This window comes from Hyla sarda, chromosome 1 (genome assembly GCF_029499605.1).
Source record: "Hyla sarda isolate aHylSar1 chromosome 1, aHylSar1.hap1, whole genome shotgun sequence".
Classification (NCBI taxonomy): Eukaryota; Metazoa; Chordata; class Amphibia; order Anura; family Hylidae; genus Hyla; species Hyla sarda.
Window position 1 is genome coordinate 268043657 of NC_079189.1, and position 22984 is coordinate 268066640.

At 44.3% G+C, this 22984-nt stretch overlaps 1 protein-coding gene across 7 annotated transcripts in view; it reads right to left on the reverse strand.

Moving 5' to 3' along the window:
- SEMA6B (semaphorin 6B) overlaps nucleotides 1-22984 on the reverse strand; it is a 974413-nt gene that overhangs the window by 892035 nt on the left and 59394 nt on the right. For all 7 annotated transcript variants that reach the window (XM_056572065.1, XM_056572058.1, XM_056572042.1 and 4 more), the window contains exon 2: nucleotides 12250-12380. In XM_056572065.1, coding sequence (XP_056428040.1) covers nucleotides 12250-12358 — 109 coding nt within the window. In that variant the 5' untranslated portion in view covers nucleotides 12359-12380. The remainder of the gene's footprint in view (nucleotides 1-12249; nucleotides 12381-22984) is intronic.

The window sequence follows — 22984 nt, forward strand, 5'->3', positions numbered from 1 at the left end:
AATCTTTGTACCTAGTCAGTTTTGCCTCCGTATAATCGAGGAATCTCATTGTTCTTCGTTAGCAGGTCATCCTGGTATCCATGGTACAAGGAGATTGCTTCAAAAGAGATTTTGGTGGTCAACCCAGAACAGGGATGTGAAAGCTTTTGTTGCTTCTTGTGATGTGTGGGCCCGAGCTAAGACCCCTCGGATTCGTCCTGCAGGGGAGCTGTGTCCCTTATCTATTCCTAAGAGACCCTGGACTCATATTTTTATGGATTTTATGACAGATCTGCCACCATCTGAGAGAAAAACTGTTTTATGGGTGGTGGTGGATAGGTTTAGCAAACAGTGTCATCTTATTCCTTTGAAAAATCTTCCTTCAGCTAAGATTCTTGCTGACTTATTTATAAGGCATGTTGTTAGGTACCATGGATTACCAGAAAATATTGTATCAGATCGAGGAGTACAATTTGTCTCTAAATTTTGGCAAGCTTTTTGTAAACAATTAGGTGTTCAGTTATCTTTTTCTTCCGCTTTTCATCAGCAATCTAACGGTCAAACTGAAAGGTTGAATCAAAGTGTGGAACAATACTTGAGATGTTATGTGGCAGACAGACAGAATGAATGGGTGTCCTTTCTGTCTCTAGCTGAGTTTGCCTTGAATAATCAGGAACATTCTTCTACCGGTATGTCACCATTCTTTTGTGTTTATGGATTTAATCCACGGTTTTCTTCCTGTACCTGTACTGATAGTGATAACCCTGAGGTCAACACCACTATGAGTAAACTGTGCACAGTTTGGGCTCAGGTTCAGAAGAACCTGGAAAACGCCCAAGTACTACAAAAGAAATCGACCGACAAGAGACGTACTTGCGGCATAAAATTTAAAGTTGGTGATAAAGTGTGGTTATCTACAAAAAATCTTCGTCTCAAGGTTCCGTCTAAGAAACTGGCATCTAGATTCATTGGACCTTATGAGGTAATTGAAGTTATTAATCCTGTGAGTTACAGATTAAAATTACCATCTTCTTTTAAGATTCATAATGTGTTTCATTGCTCCTTATTGAAATGTTATGTTCCTACTCAGTCTCCGGTCCCGAGTCCGCCTCCTCCGGTTGAGGTTGATGGTGAGCTTGAGTATGAGGTCGCTAGAATACTGGATAGCAGAAGGGTACAGAATTCTGTCCAGTACTTAGTTTATTGGAAAGGCTATGGTCCGGAGGAGAGATCGTGGGTTCCGGCCTCTTCTGTCCATGCGGCCACTTTAATTAAGAAATTCCACGATTCTCACCCAGACAAACCTAAACCCAGTGTTAAGGGTCCGGTGGCCCCTCTTAAAAGGGGGTGGAACTTTCAGCACCAGCAGGGTTAACAGGTGCTTACAAGGTGTTGTTTGCAAGGTTGCCAGGTTACGCCCTGCTGTCTGAGTGGCTAGCTACTGATTGACCACATGTGCATCTTCCTATATTACCAGGCATCAGTCACTGGGAAGATGCCTGTGAAAGCGGTCATTACCTGAGTAGCTAGCATTCCCTATTTCCTTGTATACACGGCAACTTGACTTTTGGCTTCTTATCTGACTTCTCTTTGGTTATAGCGATTCGGCACCTCTTCCCACTCCTGGTTTGACTCAGTTTGACGGATATGAACTTTATGTGTGTATGTTTAGTTTGTCTTTGTAAGTTGCTTGTTTCCCTGTTGCTCCTGACAATTGACAGGATTGTATTTTATTGTGTTGACATTTGACTCCCCTCACTTATTCAGGAAGGGATTGTCAACCAGTTGCCGGCCTATCATTTAAGATAGGCGGACAAGTAGGCAGGGACAGGGGCGCAGGTGAGCTTAGCGAGCACTCCTTCCCTGCCCATACGTGACAGAACCTTTGCCGTCTGCCCTGACCTTCTGCTTCGTTTGACTACGTTACAGGCTCATCCTTCGGTACCTCGCCTTACCCAGTTACCTGTGTGGTCGAGCTGTGTCGGGGGTAGCGACCTGGGTGTCGCCTGCCGCAGCAAGCCCATCCTGCCTTGCGATAAAAACAAGCAATCTCCAGGTAGCAGAGTGGGATCAATGGAAGCGCTGAGACCAGATAAGAAGTTAAAAGGATTTATTTCCCATAATGCAACGCGTTTCACGGTCACCCGCTTCCTCAGGCATTCCTGATGCCTGAGGAAGCGGGTGACCGTGAAACGCGTTGCATTATGGGAAATAAATCCTTTTAACTTCTTATCTGGTCTCAGCACTTCCATTGATCCCGCTCTGCTACCTGGAGATTGCTTGTTTTTATCGTGATTCTATTTCAGCGGGACGAAGCTGCAGAGACCCTTTGATGATACGCCCTGTTCCATTGTTGTACTTGGTTGGAGTACAACTTCATGTGGTAAGCGCAATTCACACTTAGCGTTACCAACTCACCTTTGGTGTTACACTACGGAGCGCATCCGTTTGTGCTTTTTTATTTCAGTCATCCTGCCTTGCGGCGGGCTCTGGTGATAACCAGCGGCACCTTAGACTCTGCTCCCCAATAAGGTCCGAGTCATCTGCTACACAGGTGGAGGATCCACTTCCAGCTCTGTGACAGCCTACATCCAGGTGCGTGACAGTTATACAATGTAACATGTTGAAAGGCTACATTCACACAGCTGTCTGTCTCTGTAAATTCAGACTGTTAGTGCTTGTACTACTACCCCCATCATGCTTAATAACTTCTGAGACAGAAGTTATTGAGCAGGATAGGGGCGGGATGCTCCTCCCCAGTGATGTACAAGTGGGGATCAAAAGTTTGGGCACCTCAGGTAAACATTTGTATTAATGTGCACAAAGAGGCCATGGAAAGATGGAAAAATCTCCAAAAGGCATCAAATTACAGATTAGACATTCTTAAAATATGTCAGCAAAAATTTGATTTTATTTCCATCATTTACACTTTCATAATAACAGAAAACAAAAAAAATGGCATCTGCAAAACTTTGGGCATCCTGCAGAATTTATAGCATTGCACTGCCCCCTTTGCAAAGCTGCCGTATCCTTTCCTGGGTCTCAGCTCCTGCGCGCATGTCCCCGTCTACTAGGGCACGCGCGCCGGAGCTCTAAAATTTAGAGGGCCAGTACGCCCATAACTACTGTTGCACCTGACACTACATTATAAAGTCCCTGCACCTCCCACACTTCCCTGCCAGATCTTCAGTAGCATTTGCTTGAAAGAAAGCGTTTCCATTGCCTGTTTTGCCATTTCGGTGTATCCAGACCTTCCTGCTAAGTTTTTTGACAACGAACCTTTGCCGCCTGCCCTGCCCTTCTTCTATGTTTGACTACACTACAGACTCATCCTTCGGTACCTTGCCTTACCCAGTTAACTGTGTTGTCGAGGCGTGTCGGGGGTAGTGACCTGGATGTCGCCTGCCGCAGCAAGCCCATCCTGCCTTGCGGCGGGCTCTGGTGAAAACCAGCGGCACCTTAGACTCCGCTCCCCGATACAGTCCGAGTCATCTGCCACACAGGTGGAGGATCCACTTCCAGCTCTGTGACAGCCTACATCCAGGTGCGTGACAGTTGTACAATGTAACATGTTGAAAGGCTGCATTCACACAGCTGTCTGTCTCTGTAAATTCAGACTACGTTAGTGCTTGTACTACTACCCCCCATCATGCTTAATAACTTCTGAGACCCTATCTGATCAGAAGTTATTTAGCAGGAGAGGGGCGGGATGCTCCTCCCCAGTGATGTACAAGTGGGGGTCAAAAGTTTGGGCACCCCAGGAAAAAATTTGTATTAATGTGCATAAAGAAGCCAAGGAAAGATGGAAACATTTCCAAAAGGCATCAAATTACAGATTAGACATTCTTATAATATGTCAACAAAAGTTAGATTTTATTTCCATCATTTACACTTTCATAATAACAGAAATAAAAAAAAATGGCATCAGCAAAGTTTGGGCACCCTGCAGAATTTATAGCATTCCACTGTCCCCTTTGCAAAGCTGAGACCTGCCAGTGTCATGGATTGTTCTCAATCATCATCTGGAAAGACCAGGTGATGTTAATCTCAAAGGTTTTAAATGCCCAGACTCATCTGAACTTGCCCCAACAATCAGCACTAGAGATGAGCGAACTTACATTAAATTCGATTCGTCACGAACTTCTCGGCCCGGCAGTTGATGACTTATCCTGCATAAATTAGTTCAGCTTTCAGGTGCTCCGGTGGGCTGGAAAAGGTGGATACAGTCCTAGGAAAGAGTCTCCTAGGACTGTATCCACCTTTTCCAGCCCACGGGAGCACCTGAAAGCTGAACTAATTTATGCAGGATAAGTCATCCACTGCCGAGCCGAGAAGTTCGTGACAAATCGAATTTACTGTAAGTTCGCTCATCTCTAATCAGCACCATGGGTTCTTCTAAGCAGTTGTCTAGAAATCTGAAACTGAAAATAGTTGACGCTCACAAAGCTGGAGAAGCCTAAAAGAAGATAGCAAAATGTTTTCAGATGTCAATATCCTCTGTTCGGAATGTAATTAAGAAATAGCAAGACTGGAAGACCAAGAAAAATATCAGACAGAACAGCTTGCAGGATTGTGAGAAAAACAATTCAAAACCCACGTTTAACTGCACAATCCTTCCAGAAAGATCTGGCAGACACTGGAGTTGTGGTACGCTATTCCACTATAAAGAGATACTTGTACAAATATGGTCTTCATGGAAGAGTCATCAGAAGAAAACCTTTTCTACGTCCTCACCACAAAAATCAGCGTTTGAACTTTGCAAATGAACAAATAGACAAGCCTGATGCATTTTGGAAACAAGTTCTGTGGACCAATGAGGTTAAAATTGAACTTTTTGGCTGGAATGGGCAAAGGTACGTTTGGAGAAGGGGAACAGAATTTAATGAAAAGAACCTCTGTCCAACTGTTAAGCATGGGGGTGGATCAATCATGCTTTGGGGTTGTATTGCAGCCAGTGGCACAGGGAACATCTCACGAGTAGAAGGAAAAATGGATTCAATAACATTTCAGCAAATTTTGGATGCTAACTTGATGCCATCTGTGAAAAAGCTGAAGTTAAAGAGAGGATGGCTTCTACAAATGGATAATGATCCGAAACACACCTCGAAATCCACAGGGGATTACATCAAGAGGCGTAAACTGAAGGTTTTGCCATGGCCTTCACAATCTCCTGACCTCAACATGATTGAAAATCTTAACCCCTTAAGGACTGAACCCTTTTTCGCAATTCTGACCACCGTCACTTTATGCATTAATAACTGTGAGATGCTTTCACCGATTATTCTGATATAGTTTTTTCGTGACATATTCTTCTTTATTATAGTAGTAAATTTTTGTTGCTACTTGCATCCTTTCTTGGTGAAAAATCCCCAAATGTCATGAAAATTTTGCATTTTTCTAACTTTGAAACTCTCTGCTTGTAAGGAAAATAGATATTCCAAATACATTTTATATTGATTCACAAATCCAATATGTCTATTTATGTTGGAATCATAAAATAGACATATTTTTACTTATTGAAAAAAATTTGAGGGCTTCAAAGTATAGCAGCAAAATTTTCATGAAAATTGCTAAATATGAAGTGACAGATGTTACAGAACTACAGCTCCCAGCATGCCTGGGCAGTCTTGGTATGCTGAGAGTTGTAGTTTGGTAACATCTGGAGGGCTACCGTTTGGGCACCACTGTAATAGTGGTCTCCAAACTGTGACCCTCCAGATGTTGCAAAACTACAACTCCCAGCATGCCCAGACAGCCTTTGGCTGTCTGGGCATGCTGGGAGATCCAGTTTGGCAACCACTAGAAGGGCAGCAATAAATATTGCTTTACTGCCACCTTTCCTTCCCCCCCCCCCCCCCCCCACCGTCTCCTCCCTACCTGCGCAGCTGATCTCCGCTGACTCCGCCGATGATCGGCGGTCCCCACGGCATCTTCTTTCCAGGTACCGGCCGCCATCTTCTCCCCCCATTCTGCCCGACTTCCAGGGGTGGGCAGAGGGGGGATTTCCATGGCAACCCCCTGTTGTTGCCATTGGTTAGAATTCATTTCTTATATATATCTTGCCCCCCTGCTGCGCTATATGTCTTGCTCCCCGCAGCGCATGTGTATATATATTTTCCCCCCACAGTGCTATCATAAGCCCCCAGTAGCACTATGAATGAAAAGTATTCTTTCAGCAGCGCATCGGGCCGGGTGGTTTCCCGACCCGATGCGCTGCTAATAGACTACTTTTCATTCATAGCGCTACTGGGGGCTTATGATAGCACTGTGGGGGGAAAATATATATACACATGCGCTGCGGGGAGCAAGACATATAGCGCAGCAGGGGGGCAAGATATATATAAGCACTGGCGGGGGGGGGGGGGGGCAGACATATACACTCCCAGCGATTCTATATATCTTTCCCTACCTCAGCGCTTCTATTTGAAAACACCACTGGGAGCCCTGAATGGCTCCTCAGTACCGGCCATTCATGGCTCCCGGCGGGAAATTTAAAAGTAAAAGTACACTGTACATCGCTGGGGAGGAGCATGCCGCCCGCTCCCCTGCTTAATAAATTCTGATCGGGTCTCAGAAGTGAGACCCGCTGCGATCAATCCCTCAGCCCCTGTAATACTGCCCCCAACATGGAACAGACCCTTTTCCATGATGGGGGGAGGATTCACTCAGTTTTGAGTAATTTCCTGACAGCTCAGAGCTGTCGGGTTTTGGTGAAGCAAACTTCACACATTTTCCTGTGAGTTTTTCATCATACTCGGAGTGTTTTTTCTTTTTCGGCTAACTACGCCCATTTTGACAGGTTAAAAAACACTGTGATGGTATTTTGTGTCAGGAAATTGTGTCACACAAAGTGTCGCATGGGCTATGTGACAAAAATTTGGTTGCACAACCCGAGAAAGAGTCGGGTGGACATTAGTAAATCAGGACCATTGCACTTTATATTAGTGGTAAATTGTTGATATATGCAGGGATTTTTGTGAAAAGCTCTAAAATATTGGAAATATTTGTGTGTGCGTGTGTATATTGGGCTGGGGGCAGTGGCGTTGCGGCCGGGTGCGGGGGGTGACACCATCCTGATGGGGTGACACCAGGTACGCCGCCGGTCCTCAGTTGCGCTGCCAGTCTCCATACTAGCATCCCCCTCACTTGTTGCGTCTCCGTACTTGCGCCACCCCCCCCACCCACCCCGTCACCTGCATAGTGAACCGGCCTGCGCCCCCACGTCTTCTGTTGCGCCGGTCCGACGTCACTCGCAGAGCGACCGGAGAGATGGAGCGTTGCGCTGGATGGGTGAGTGAGCATCTGTCTCTCTCTGTTTGTGTGTCTCTGTCTGTGTGTGACTGTGTGTGTGTGTGTGACTGTGTGTGTCTGTGAGTGTGTGTCTCTCTGTGTGTGTGACTGTGTGTGTCTGTCGCAATCTCTGTGTGTGGCTCTCTGTCTGTGTGTGACTCTCTGTCTTTGTGTGACTGTGTGTGTGTGACTCTGTGTGTGTCTCTCTGACTGTGTGTGTGTCTCTCTGACTGTGTGTGTGTCTCTCTCTCTCTATCTATCTGTGTGTGTGTGTGTCTCTGTGTTGTGTGTGTTTTTTTGTGTGGGGGGAGGGGGGGGGGTTGTTTGAACCAGCGATCTAATGTGGGGAGACTTTGACCTATTGTGGGGAACATGCAAGGGAATCTATGCTACCTAATGTGGGGAAACTACTACCAAATGTTGGAAAATTGCTACCTAATGTGCGAAGGCTGCTACATAATGTGGGAAAACTGCTACCTAATGTGGGGATTCTGTGCTACCTAATGTGGGGAAACTTCTACCTAATGTGTGGAATCTGTGCTACCTAATGTGTGGAATTTGTGCTACCTAACGTGTGGAATCTGTGCTACTTAATGTGGGGATATTACTACACAGTGTGTGGCGGTATATTCAGAGGGTACAGTATGTGGAAGATTTATATTCAGAGGGTACAGTATGTGGCAGATTTATATTCAGAGGGTACAGTGTGTGGCGGTATATTCAGAGGGTACAGTATGTGGCAGATTTATATTCAGAGTGTACAGTATGTGTTGGTATTCAGAATGTACAGTGTGTGGTAGTATTATATTCAGTGGGTATGGTGTATGGAAGGTTTATAATCAAAGAGTATAGTGTATAGTAGTATTATATTTAGAAGATACAGTGTCTGGCAGGTTTATAATAATTATTGTTTTCATATAGAGGATGAGAATGCGCTGACATAGTGAGGAGATGTCTGGGCGTCACATTCTGCAGAGAGAAGTTTTAGCTGGACCAGGTGGTATGTACCATCTGAATTAGATAAGGGAAGACTATAGAGAAGACGTCACCTGTAGTCACTGATATCATTCTGTATCCTCCTCACTATAGAGAAGACGTCACCTGTAGTCACTGATATCATTGTGTATTCTCCTCACTATAGAGAAGACGCCACCTGTAGTCACTGATATCATTCTGTATTCTCCTCATTATAGAGAAGACGTCACCTGTAATCACTGATATCATTGTGTATTCTCCTCACTATAGAGAAGACGTCACCTGTAGTCACTGATATCATTGTATATTCTCCTCACTATAGAGAAGAAGTCACCTGTAGTCACTGATATCATTCTGTATTCTCCTCACTATAGAGAAGACGCCACCTGTAGTCACTGATATCATTGTGTATTCTCCCCATTATAGAGAAGACGTCACCTGTAGTCACTGATATTATTGTGTATTCTCCTCACTATAGAGAAGACGTCACCTGTAGTCACTGATATCATTGTGTATTCTCCTCTTTATGTCCTATCAGAGCTGTAGTCACTTGTCAGTTCTACAGTTATGATGAGTGAAACTACAACTCCCAACATAACCTCACCACTGCATAAAGGGGTACTCTACTGGAAAAAAAAAATTTTTATCAACTGGTGCTACAAAGTTAAACAGATTTATAAATTACTTCTACTTAAAAATCTTAATCCTTCCAGTACTTATTAGCTGCTGTATAAGTGATTCACAGGAAGTTCTTTTCTTTTTTAATTTATTTTCTGTCTGACCACAGTGCTCTGTGCTGACACCTCTGTCCATGTCAAGAACTGTCCATAGTAGGAGCAAATCCCCATTGCAAACCTCTCCTGCTCTGGACAGTTCCTAACATGGACAAACAGAGCACTGTGGACAGACTGGAAAGAACTACACAACTTCCTGTGGAGAATACAACAACTTATATAAGTACTATAAGGATTAAGATTTTAAATAGAAGTAATTTAAAAATCTGTTTAACTTTCTGGCACCAGTTGATATAAAAGTAAATGTTTTCCAGTGGAGTACCCCTTTAAGTAATTCTGGGAGCTGTATATTTAAATGGTGAAAACTTCTTTAACACTTTCCCATTCTGTGGCAGCTGGTATATCTGATTATTATACTGGAATTTCTCACAATGCGCTACACCAGTGGTGTCTGTCACAAAAAGCTAAAAACTTACTGAGGGGGGGAAGGTATGGGGGTGACACCAACCCTAGCAACGCCACTGGCTGGGGGAAAATGTCTGCAATTGGGTAAGTAACTGGCTCAGTGATAGGAAACAGAGGATGGTTATTAATGATGCTTATTCTGGTTGGGTGACTGTTACTAGTGGGGTATCACAAGGGTCAGTCTTGGGTCCTGTTCTATTTAATATATTTATTAAATGGTCACTCTCATTAAAACAAATTTTTGCTATTGCACTCCTGGTAAATTAAAAATATTTCTAATATATTTTGTTTAAAAATATGTTTTCTATGTTTTATTTGTGCTTAAAAAAGCTCAATAACACATTTTCCCCATCTGATACACAGACTTTGGACCGAATCCCAAACACAGGAAGTGCAGCCTGGAGTGCTGAGGGTGTGTGTGTCCAGCCTCATCCAATCATAGCTCCTCTCACACTTAACTGCCATAAGCTTTTGGTTGGACATGAGATATATATATATATATATATATATATATATATATATATATATATTTTATTTTATTTTTTTACTTCTGTACAACAGCTTCCTCTAGTAACTGCCCTGCCAAGCACAAAAGATACAGTAGCAGATTTAGGACACTAGTGGGAGCTGTTGTACAACTAACCAGATCATTTACAAATATATTTAAAAAAAAATATTATATATAAATAACAAAAAGGTCAAAAATGAAAGTACTGGCCCTTTAAAAAATGATGAGGAAGAAATTATAAACGGGGATCAGGAAAAAGCAAATATATTAAACAAATTCTTCTCCACTGTTTTCACTGAGGAAAATGAAATGCCAGGTAAACTCCCCAGTACAGGTCATCTGTCTAACCCAGGAAGAAGTACAGTACCGCCTACAAAAAATCTAAATAGACAAATCACCAGGTCCAGATGGCATTCACCCCCGTGTTCTGAAGGAATTAAGTAACGTAATAGACAGACCCCTATTTTTAATATTCAGGGACTCTATAGTGACAGGGACTGGTCCCCAGGACTGGCGCATGGCAAATGTGGTGCCAATATTTAAGAAAGGGTCAAAAGGTGACCCTGGGAATTATAGACCTGTTAGTTTAACCTTGGTTGTATGTAAATTGTTAGAGGGTTTCCAAAGAGATGCTATTTTGGAATATCTTGATAAAAATAAATGTATGACCCCGTATCAGCATGGATTTATGAGGGATCGATCCTGTCAAACTAACCTGATCAGCTTCTATGAGGAGGCGAGCTCCAGACTGGACCAGGGGCAATCGCTGGATGTCGTATATCTGGATTTTTCCAAAGCATTTGATACGGTTCCACATAAAAGGTTGGTGCATAAAATGAGAAGGTTTGGGCTGGGGGAGAATGTGTGCAAGTGGGTAAGTAACTGGCTCAATTATAGGAAACAGAGGGTGGCTATTAATGGTACTTATTCTGATTGGATGACTGTTACTAGTGGGGTACCTTGCAGAGGGGTTGAATTGTAAAGTAGCAATCTTTGCAGATGACACAAAACTCTGTAAAGCAGTAAACACTATAAAGGACAGTGCACTGTTACAAATGGATCTGGATAAGTTGAAGGTTTGGGCTGGGAAGTGGCAGATGAGGTTCAACACTGATAAATGTAAGGTAATGCACATGGGGAAGAAAAATCCGTGCTGGGATTATGTATTAAATGGGAGAACACTTGGGACGACTGACATGGAAAAGGACTTAGGAGTCTTAGTTAATAGTAAATTTAGCTGTAGTGGCCAGTGTCGGGCAGCTGCTGCCAAGGCTAATAAAATCATGGGGTGCATCAATAGGGGCATAGATGCCCACAACAAGGAAATAATTCTACCGCTGTACAAATCACTAGTCAGACCACACATAGAATACTGTGTACAGTACTGGGCACCAATGTACAAGAAAGATATAGTGGAGCTGGAGAGGGTTCAAAGACGGGCAACCAGATTAATACAGGGAATGGGAGGACTACAGTACCCAGAAAGATTATCAGAATTAGGGTTATTTAGTTTAGAAAAAATAAGGCTTAGGGGAGACCTAATAACTATGTATAAATATATCAGGGGACAGTACAAAGATCTCTCCCATGATCTATTTATACCCAGGACTGTATCAATAACAAAGGGGCATCCTCTACGTCTAGAGGAAAGAAGGTTCCTACACCAGCACAGACGGGGGTTCTTTACTGTAAGAGCAGTGAGACTGTGGAATTCTCTCCCAGAGGAGGTGGTCATGGGGAACTCTGTAATAGAGTTCAAAAAGGGGTTGGATTTATTTTTGGAGAGTAATAACCTTACTGGTTATGTATACTAGATTTATAGGGACAGAAGGTTGATGCAGGGATTTATTCTGACTGCCATATTTGGAGTCGGGAAGGAATTTTTACCTCTAGTATGAGGGTTTTTTGCCTTCCTCTGGATCAACTCAACTCAATAGGGACTTATTAGGGTTATAGGTTGAACTTGATGGACTCTGGTCTTTTTTCAACCTTATGAACTGTGTTACTATGTTACTATTACTGCACTGCGCCCCAGGGCACAGCGGCCGGAGCTGGGAACGGGTAAGGGGTAAGGGGGACAGGTAAGGGACACTGGGGACACTTAGCAGAAACCCGAAACCTCCCTACGTCCAGAGGCAAGATAGCTGGATACTAGTGATAGCCACCACCTTACCGGGCATGGCGAGATGCCGCGAGTAGCAGACAGTATCTGCATGACGTACAGGTTTTCCCGGTCATGGCGTACATGTATGTCATGGGTCGGGAGGGGTTTGAAGAAAAAACTGAGCATACACTTACCTTCAACCCCAACTGTAGCAATAGGTTCTGCCTCTTCTGGAAATGAAGAAATCCCAACACTTCTTGTTATCATTAAACAAAACCACAGAAGCCCAGCGTGGAGAAGCATGGTATATAAAGCAATTTAAATTCTATAAAACAAACAAAACATATTTTTAACACGTAAAATTCATTTTTAAAGACATAGCAATATTTTAAGACAATGTTGCAATCTAAAGGTGCCCATACACCTTGTACCAAATGACAGATGATGTCAGTGGAGAGAAGGGCATCAGAGCTGTTTGAAAACTGCTCCAGAAGCATTGATCTTAGTAAATTCATACTATGGTGTGACACTGTAAGCCCGACCTCTATCTAAAAGACCTATTAAATGGGGTGCACAGCATGTAAGCTAGTTTTTTTTTAAAGAAAATTGTACCAGAATGCTGGCAGATTTTCCATAGTAAATCTGAGTATGTTAGTCAAAAGTGCTGACAGGCTCTCCTCCACTGATTTGGCTATTTATTGTAATATATATATTATAATTATTATATACAATATTCTATTCAATAAGAAATGAAAGCAGCTGCTTGGAGAGTAGGGTCCCTGAACAATTCCTGCATCTTACCTAAGTAAATATGTACAAGAGCTCTGTGTGTCCCAAACGTGGTCAAAGCTGATATCAGTGTAGGGGGACAGGAGGGCACTGGATAGTATGCTCAGAGTGGGAGGCAAAACCACAAGCCCATTGGCCTCTCATCAAAACAGCAATGCATGCCTGTGTTGTTAAGACGTTGTCTACCGGGGCCTGTCTGTTCAGGCTGTCTGGGCATTCTGGAAGTTGTAGTTTTGCACCAATTGGAGGCTGCCTGTTTGGGAAGACATTGCATTATGGGCGCTCTCCCCAGCAGACAGCGCCAAAAATGTACTAAAAAAGATACATTTCATATAATACAATTTTTTCCATCACTACTGTATCTTTTTTTATATTTTTTTATTGATACCCTACGAAATTTTATTAAAAAAGGTACCTCCATCACTTTTTTGGTTCGCTGTGGAAAACCAGCCTCTGAGCCAGGGGGACCTTGTATTTAACTAAATGTATTTTTTTTAACAAAATTTTAATAAATAATAAAAAGTGTGTGTTTAACTTTTTTCCTCTTTTTTTAAATTTTTTAGGTAGTACTACTACTCCCAGCATGGAACACACTGTTCCATGATGGGAGTAGTAGTACCTGTACTAATAGACATATTGCCCCGGGAGTCACTACTGACACCCGATGCAATCGCCCATAATATAGCAGTGATGCAGAGCGGCTGTATACAGCACTCCCCATCTCTGCTCTGTACTCTGGCCCTTGTAAGAATGAAAACTTTAGGGCTACAACAACATATTAGTGTAAGCAATGGAGATTTTGCTGCTATTCCTGTGAAACACCTAAAGGGTTAACAAACTTTGTGGATCTCATTTTGAATACTTTGAGGGGTGCAGTTTTTATAATGGGGTAATTTATGGGGGATTTCTATCATGTAAGCCCCTTAAATCCCCCTCAAACTGAACTGGTCCTTGAAAAATTTAGATTTTGAAATTTTCATGAAATTTGGGTATTTTTCACAAATAAATGATAGAACATGTCACGAATATGAATATGTCATGAAAAAACTATCTTGGAATCAGACTGATAAGTAAAAGCATCTCAGAGTTATTAATGCATAATGCAAAAGTTCACTTAAAAACATGACACATTTTACATTTTTTTTATACCAAAAACACTCCCCACACAGCCCTCGCTAACCATCTTATTTAAATAAAAAAAAATGCTGGTGATTAACATACGAAAACGAGAAAAAGGAGATATATGGTCCTTCAGCCAATAATATACATGCCCTTGGAGACAATTTTCCAAAATAATAACTCTACTGAAATCTACCAATGAGGCCACAGAAAGGCGCATGAAGCTAAAAATGTATAATTTTATTATTAAAGATAATAAGAAAAACAATGCCTCACGATACAGTGCTCAGAAAGGTATCAGATGTAGCACTGAATAATGAACACAAAACCAAGGGAGGGGGTTTGGGGTACAGGTGAAAAACCTGACCTGACCAACCCTACCTAGTCTAACCCCTTGCCCTCACTACAATAAGTGTGGACAGGGAGTAGGGATAATATAAGTCACATAAACATTAAGAATAAACAATGCAATGACTTAATATGTGTATATTCTTACTCCTAATGACCTACGCGTTTCACCCTTACTTATAGTTAGGGGTTCATCAGGGCTCAGGGGAGCAGTCAACATATCACAAATAATAATCAAAAAACACTATAAATAAAAAGTGATAAATAAACAAGTGAAGCACACGTGATACAAAAGTATAATAACCGCACATTGATACTGAGTAATGATAAATAGATGTATGAGAAGTAGATAAATCATTCCACACTGGCCACAATGGAAGAAATGTGGATCCTTAATTGTACTATGAGTAGATGAAGAATACGTCCCTTGTCCAAAGCAAGTACTCCAAATGTAATTAGGTATGCATGAAATAGCCCTACGTCGTATTATAGATATAGCACCCCAGGGATCACTGTTTGCCACACCCTGTGTTAATGAATATGCTAGAACCCATGTATGATGGTAATAGGCTAAAAACTGATGACTGGTGTGACACACCAAATACAATGATACAAAATGTTGGGCCAGAGATACCCCTGACCAGATAATGCAAAGCGTCAGGACGAATCAAGGTGGATTATGAATAGATTAGAAACACTTCCAACAGAGCACCTAATGTAGGATGCTTAGAGCGTCAGGCAGTCCAAGATACAAGATGAATATGGTGATAAGAAAACCTGGTATCACCTCCCTAATGTGGAGGCTTCAGAGGAGACGATGACGATGACTGGTGATTAACATAGTTCAACTATGTAATCCTCTGCATACACATATATGAAATGAGAAGAAAGAAAAAAAAAACATGCAAAATGGGTTAACGCCCATAAAGCAGGGTCTCCCCAGGTGTTGCTAAACTACAATCCCTATCATTTCCAGACAGCCTTTGCCTCTGGTCTGTAGCTTCATCTCTCATTGCTAGGGAGTGGGGCTACACGGGAAAAGGCCGAGAAAGGTGGTAATTGATCGTTTGGCTAGCGGAGACAGTGTAAAGTTATAGATGGCTGTATATACTATTTATATTACAAAGAGTTAACCAGCGCTGCTCAGCAGCAACAGTTAACTCCTTGTTGGGCTGGTGCACATCGCTCAGCCCACCAAGGGCTTACAGTAAACCAACGATGCATACACATTGCTGTTTTTACTGTAAATTCCGACTGGGCAGGAGATATACTATGCTAATCTCCTGCTCATCATCAGCTGTGCAGGCACAGCTCGGCCTCGCTAGGAGCAGGGACACACATCAGTATAGTGACGGGAGTCCCGTCTCAAGTAAAGTATACAGCGATGCTCTATTCATCTATACAGCCAATGAAGGTTAGTAGTGATGCCATGCACCTTTCAAACAAATATGTAATAAACATATATGGGGGACATTTATCAAAATCAATGTAAAGGAAGAGTGGTCCAGTTGCTCATAGCAACCATTCAGATCTCATTTTTTAAAAGGCCTCTGAGAAATGAAAGAAGCAATCTGATTGGTTGAGATATATATATATATATATATATATATATATATATATATATATATATACACAGTAGAATCTCCAAATGGCTGTCCCATATTGAGAGATGTCCTCTATTGGGGAAAAAAAGGCTAAATTTTTTTTCTAAATGACTGAATACTGTACTGTACTCATGCCAGAGTGTAATTACCTATAAAACATGATAAAAAGCAATATTACAGTAGAATCTCTTGGTGATATTTAATCTCCCCTTATCACTCCCTGCACCATTTCATCCTCCCGACACCATTTTATTCCCCCTTTTGATCCTTTCAATGCCACTTCATTGCTTCCCCTTGAACCCCTGTGCTACTTTATTCCTCCGGTGCCCTGTGCCAAATCATCTCCCCCTTACCCCCTGTGCCACATCATTTTTCCTTGATCCCCCTGTGCCATTTCATTCCCCCTTAATTACCCTCTGTGCAAATTCATCACCCCCTCTTCACAGCTCGTCTTTATCATGCTGTGCCACTTTGTTCCCCCAGTGCCCTGTGCCAAATCATCCCCCACCACTTGTGCCACATCACTTTTCCCTTCTCCCCCTGTTGTTCTTCTTACCTGGCCAGCAGGCTCAGGTGCAGGGGCTCTCAGCAGGTTTGACATTCTCCTGATGTCCTCTGCGCTGCACTCAATAAAAGGCTGCTAGCAGTGATGGCTGGCAGCAGGGTCGAGTGACACTCCTGACATCACTTCATCAGTGCTCTTCATCAGCAGCTGGCACTGCTGCTCTCAATAAGTGCAGCGCAGAGGACATCAGGAGAACGTCAAACCAGCTGAGAGCCCCTGCACCTGAGCCTGCTGGTCCGGTAAGAAGAACCATGGGGAGGAGGGAAGGGGAAAAGTGATGTGGCACAAGTGGTGAGGAGGAACAGGGCAAAGGGAAATAAAGTGGCACAGGGGGGATCAAGGGGAAATTATGTGGTACAGGGGGTAATAAAGTGGGGATGATTTGGCACAGGGGGAATAAAGCGGACATACAGAAACAGGCTTCCTGGGAGCTCAAGTCCCTTACTGAGGTATTGGCTGTACCTTCCTGATGGCGGTCCTGTGGTTGTCCCCTATTGGGAGTATTTTAACACCCCTATAGGGTGTGTCTGCGTCCGCTATTGGAAGTGAACCCCAAACATTTTTTTTTTAGTGAGGAAATTTTAATGAAAATCAAAATTTAGCTAATTTATGAGGGTTTCGTTTCCACACTGTGCACTTTATGGTAAACATTATATGTTTTCTTTATTCTGTGGGTCAATAGGATTAAAATGATACCCATCTTTACATACTTTGATTTTTTTTTTTTAAAGCCGTACAATGATAGATAACTTTTTTTGTACAAAATCAGTATGTTTAAAATCACCATATTTTGACCACCTATAACATTTTCATTTTTTGGTATATAGGGCAGTACGAGGGCTCATTTTTTGTGCCATTACCTGTAGTTTTGTGTATATGTGACTTTTTGATCACTTTCATAAATGTTTTTGTGAATGTGATGTGACTAAAAAGCAGTACTTTTCTTAACGTTTACGCCATTCACCGTATGGGATCATTAACATTATATTTTGATAGATCAGACATTTATGCACGCAGTGATACCAAATATGTTTAATAACTATTATTTTTTTTACACTTTTCAGGGGTAAAATGGGGAAAATAAGTGATTTCAATTTTTACCGGGGGGGGGGGGGATTTTCCAATTTTTTTAAATAGCTTTTTTTAGCTTTTATTTTTAATTTATTATGTCCCCATAGAGTACTATAAATTGCAATCATTAAATTGCTAATACTATTCAGTGCTGTGTATAGCACTGATCAGTATTATCAGCGATCTTCTGCTCTGGTCTGCTGAAAGGCAGATCAGTGCAGAAGACCCCGGGAAGGCAGCGGAGGCTGGTGAGGGGACTTCTGACCTCTGTCTGCGCTGCGGGTGATCAGATCCGCGATTTCAAGTGCCACACTGCCACAGATGCCGTGATCTGTATTGACATCAGTGCAATCGCTGATGTCCGCCATTACTGTTGGGTACCCGGCTGATGATAGCAGCTGGGACCTGCCTTGTATGACGTGAGCACCGTTCCAATGCTCGCGGTCATGCAAAGGACGTAAATGTACATCCTGGTCCGCGAAGTGTGTTCACACCAGGATGTAAGTGTACGTTGTCGTTAAGGACTTGGTCGCAAGGGCGTACCTCTACACCCTGCATCCTTAACAGATTGAATAACACAGTTCCAATCGAATACAGTCTATGATAGAAATGCAATGGCACTCACCAGGATTCAAGTCTTCATTCTTTTATTTTAAAAAGGTGCAGTATAAAATGGCATTTTGCTAAGCTAGGACACCAATGTGAACAAGTGGTGACAGCTGTTAACTGCTGCTAGGCGCTTCAATAGACCCTTCCTCCTCTACCATGCTCCAAACTTATATACACAACCTACTCCACTGATGTCAGAGCACAGGTGCCTAAACAAACAATTAAAATCATTTTCCATACAACAGATAGTACAAAGTGATACAAACCATTCGTCATTAGTAAATACAGTACCAGAAAACTATGTTTGTAAAACAATCACGCAACGTTTTAACCCCTTAAGGACCCAGCCAATTTTCACTGTAGGACCCGGCTGTCACGATGCCGGCTGGCAGGTAGTGGATCCTCTGTGTCAGAGAGGGATTGGCGAGGACCGCGCTAGTGGACCGGTTCTAAGTCACTACTGGTTTTCACCAGAGCCCGCCGCAAAGCGGGATGGTCTTGCTGCGGCGGTAGTGACCAGGTCGTATCCACTAGCAACGGCTCACCTCTCTGACTGCTGATGATAGGCGAGGTACAAGGGAGTAGACAGAAGCAAGGTCGGACGTAGCAGAAGGTCGGGGGCAGGCGGCAAGGTTCGTAGTCAGGGTGGATAGCAGAGGTTCTGGTACACAGGCTTTAGACACACAAAAACGCTTTCACTAGGCACAAGGGCAACAAGATCCGGCAAGGGAGTGCAAGGGAGGAGACCAGATATAGCCAGGGAACAGGTGGGAGCCAATTAAGCTAATTGGGCCAGGCACCAATCATTGGTGCACTGGCCCTTTAAGTCTCAGGGAGCTGGCGCCCTAGAGAGCGGAGCCGCGCGCGCCAGCACATGACAGCAGGAGACGGGAACGGGTAAGTGACCTGGGATGCGATTCGCGAGCGGGCGCGTCCCGCTGTGCGAATCGCATCCCCAACGGCCATGACAGAGCAGCGCTCCCGGTCAGCGGGACTGACCGGGGAGCTGCAGGGAGAAAGACGCCGTGAGCGCTCCGGGGAGGAGCGGGGACCCGGAGCGCTAGGCGTAACAGTACCCCCCCCCCCTTAGGTCTCCCCTTTTTTTTGTCCGGTGACTGCCTCCCCTGGGATGAGGACACCGGGAAGGAATGGATGGTTTCCTCAATGGCAGGCAGTACAGCAGGAGTAGGAATGGGGAGGGAGGGCAGAGGGTGAAGCTTGGCACGGGGCAGGAAGACACAAGGACGGGAGCCATGAGGGGACACAGAGGCTTGCCTGATGGGACTGGGAGGGGGGGAGAGGCATTTCCTGTGGCAGGCAGAGTCCTTAACGACCTTAGGGGGACCGGATACAGGAGGAACCACAGGGTCACGGCAGGGAGTACTGGGAACCGGTTGAAGGCAATCCTTGGAACAAGAGGGACCCCAACTCTTGATCTCCCCAGTGGACCAGTCCAGGGTTGGGGAATGGTGTAGAAGCCAGGGTAGTCCAAGGAGAATTTCGGAAGTGCAATTGGGAAGGACCAAAAATTCGATTTTCTCGTGATGAGGTCCGATGCACATTAGGAGGGGCTCCGTGCGGAAACGCACGGTGCAATCCAACCTGGCTCCGTTGACCGCGGAAATGTGGAGTGGCTTGACAAGACGGGTCACCGGAATGCGGAATTTATTCACCAAGGACTCCCGAATAAAATTCCCAGAGGCACCAGAGTCCAGGCAGGCCACGGCTGAGAGGGAAGAGCTGGCTGAAGTAGAAATCCGTACAGGTACCGTGAGACGTGGAGAAGCCGACTTAGCATCAAGAGACGCCACACCCACGAGAGCTGGGTGCGAGCGTGCGTTTCCCAGGCGTGGAGGACGGATAGGGTAATCCACCAAAAAATGTTCGGTACTGGCACAGTACAGACAAAGATTCTCTTCCTTGCGGCGATTCCTCTCTTCCAGGGTCAGGCGAGACCGATCCACTTGCATGGCTTCCTCGGCGGGAGGCCTAGGCGCAGATTGCAGTGGAGACTGTGGGAGAGGTGTCCAGAGATCTAAGTCTTTTTCCTGGCGGAGCTCTTGATGTCTCTCAGAAAAACGCATGTCAATGCGAGTGGCTAGATGAATGAGTTCATGCAGGTTAGCAGGAGTTTCTCGTGCGGCCAGAACATCTTTAATGTTGCTGGATAGGCCTTTTTTAAAGGTCGCGCAGAGGGCCTCATTATTCCAGGATAGTTCAGAAGCAAGAGTACGGAATTGTATGGCGTACTCGCCAACGGAAGAATTACCCTGGACCAGGTTCAGCAGGGCAGTCTCAGCAGAAGAGGCTCGGGCAGGTTCCTCAAAGACACTTCGAATTTCCGAGAAGAAGGAGTGTACAGAGGCAGTGACGGGGTCATTGCGGGCCCAGAGCGGTGTGGCCCATGACAGGGCTTTTCCAGACAGAAGGCTGACTACGAAAGCCACCTTAGACCTTTCAGTAGGAAACTGGTCCGACATCATCTCCATGTGCAGGGAACATTGCGAAAGAAAGCCACGGCAAAACTTAGAGTCCCCATTAAATTTGTCCGGCAAGAACAGGCGGAGGCTAGGAGTGGCCACTCGCTGCGGAAGGGGTGCAGGAGCTGGCGGAGGAGATGATTGCTGCTGAAGTTGCGACTGAAGTTGGTGCACAATGGTGGACATTTCCGACAGCTGGTGGGTTAGATGGGCGATCTGTCGGGATTGCTGGGCGACCACCGTGGTGATATCAGAGATATAAGGCAGAGGGACCTCAGCGGGATCCATGGCCGGATCTACTGTCACGATGCCGGCTGGCAGGTAGTGGATCCTCTGTGTCAGAGAAGGATTGGCGAGGACCGCGCTAGTGGACCGGTTCTAAGTCACTACTGGTTTTCACCAGAGCCCGCCGCAAAGCGGGATGGTCTTGCTGCGGCGGTAGTGACCAGGTCGTATCCACTAGCAACGGCTCACCTCTCTGACTGCTGATGATAGGCGAGGTACAAGGGAGTAGACAGAAGCAAGGTCGGACGTAGCAGAAGGTCGGGGGCAGGCGGCAAGGTTCGTAGTCAGGGTGGATAGCAGAGGTTCTGGTACACAGGCTTTAGACACACAAAAACGCTTTCACTAGGCACAAGGGCAACAAGATCCGGCAAGGGAGTGCAAGGGAGGAGACCAGATATAGCCAGGGAACAGGTGGGAGCCAATTAAGCTAATTGGGCCAGGCACCAATCATTGGTGCACTGGCCCTTTAAGTCTCAGGGAGCTGGCGCGCGCGCGCCCTAGAGAGCGGAGCCGCGCGCGCCAGCACATGACAGCAGGAGACGGGAACGGGTAAGTGACCTGGGATGCGATTCGCGAGCGGGCGCGTCCCGCTGTGCGAATCGCATCCCCAACGGCCATGACAGAGCAGCGCTCCCGGTCAGCGGGACTGACCGGGGAGCTGCAGGGAGAAAGACGCCGTGAGCGCTCCGGGGAGGAGCGGGGACCCGGAGCGCTAGGCGTAACACCGGCCATTTTTTGCACATCTGACCACTGTCATTTTAGGCATTAGTAACTCTTGGATGCTTTTACCTTTCTTTCTGATTCTGAGAATGTTTTTCATGACATATCCTACTTTATATTAGTGGTAAAATTTTGTCGATACTTGCATAATTTCTTGGTGAAAAATTCCAAAATTTTATGAAAAAATAGAAAATTTAGCATTTTTTAAACTTTGAAGCTCTCTGCTTGCAAGGAAAATGGATATTCCAAATAAATTATATATTGAATCACATATAGACTATGTCTACTTTATGTTTTGCATCATAAAGTTGACATGTTATTACTTTTGGAAGACATCAGAGGGCTTCAAAGTATAGCAGCAATTTTCAAATTTTTCACAAAATTTTAAAAATCGACATTTTTCAGGGACCAGTTCAGCTTTGAAGTGGATTTGAAGGGTCTTCTTATTAGAAATACCCCATAAATGACCCCATTATAAAAACTGCACCCCTCAAAGTATTCAAAATGACATTCAAAAGGTTTGTTGACCCTTTAGGTGTTTCACAGGAATAGCAGCAAATTGAAGGAGAAAATTCAAAATCTTCATTTTCTACACTGGCATGTTCTTGAAGACCCAGTTTTTGAATTTTTACAAGGGGTAAAAGGAGAGAAATCTTCCTAAAATGTGTAACCAAATTTCTCTTGAGTAAGGAAATACCTCATATGTGTATGTCAAGTGTTCGGCGGGTGCACTAGAGGGCTCAGAAGGGAAGGAGCGACAGTGGGATTTTTGAGAGTGAGTTTTTCTGAACTGGTTTTTGGGGGGCATGTCACATTTAAGAAGCCCCTATGGTGCCAGAATAGCAAAAAAAAACACATGGCATACAATTTTGGAAACTACACCCCTCAAGGAACGTAACAAGGGGTACAGTGAGCCTTAACATCCCACAGGTGTTTGACGACTTTTCATTAAAGTTGGATGTGTAAATTATTTAATTTTTTATCACTAAAATGCTAGTTTTCCTCCAAATTTTTTAATTTTACACAAAGTAATAGGAGAAAATGACCCCAAAATGTGTAACCCCCATCTCTTCTGAGTATGGAAATACACCATGTGTGGACTTCAAGTGCTCTGCTGGTGCTCTGCTGGTGCACTACAATGCTCAGAAGAGAAAGAGTCTCATTTGGCTTTAGGAAAGCAAATTTTGCTGAAATGGTATTTGAGGGGCATGTCCCATTTAGGAAGCCCCTTGTCACGAACCGGCAGGACGGGTAGTGGATCCTCTGGACCAGAAAGGCGATGACGCGGGTCGTACTGGGGGATCGGTTCTAAGCAGTTACTGGTCTTCACCAGAGCCCG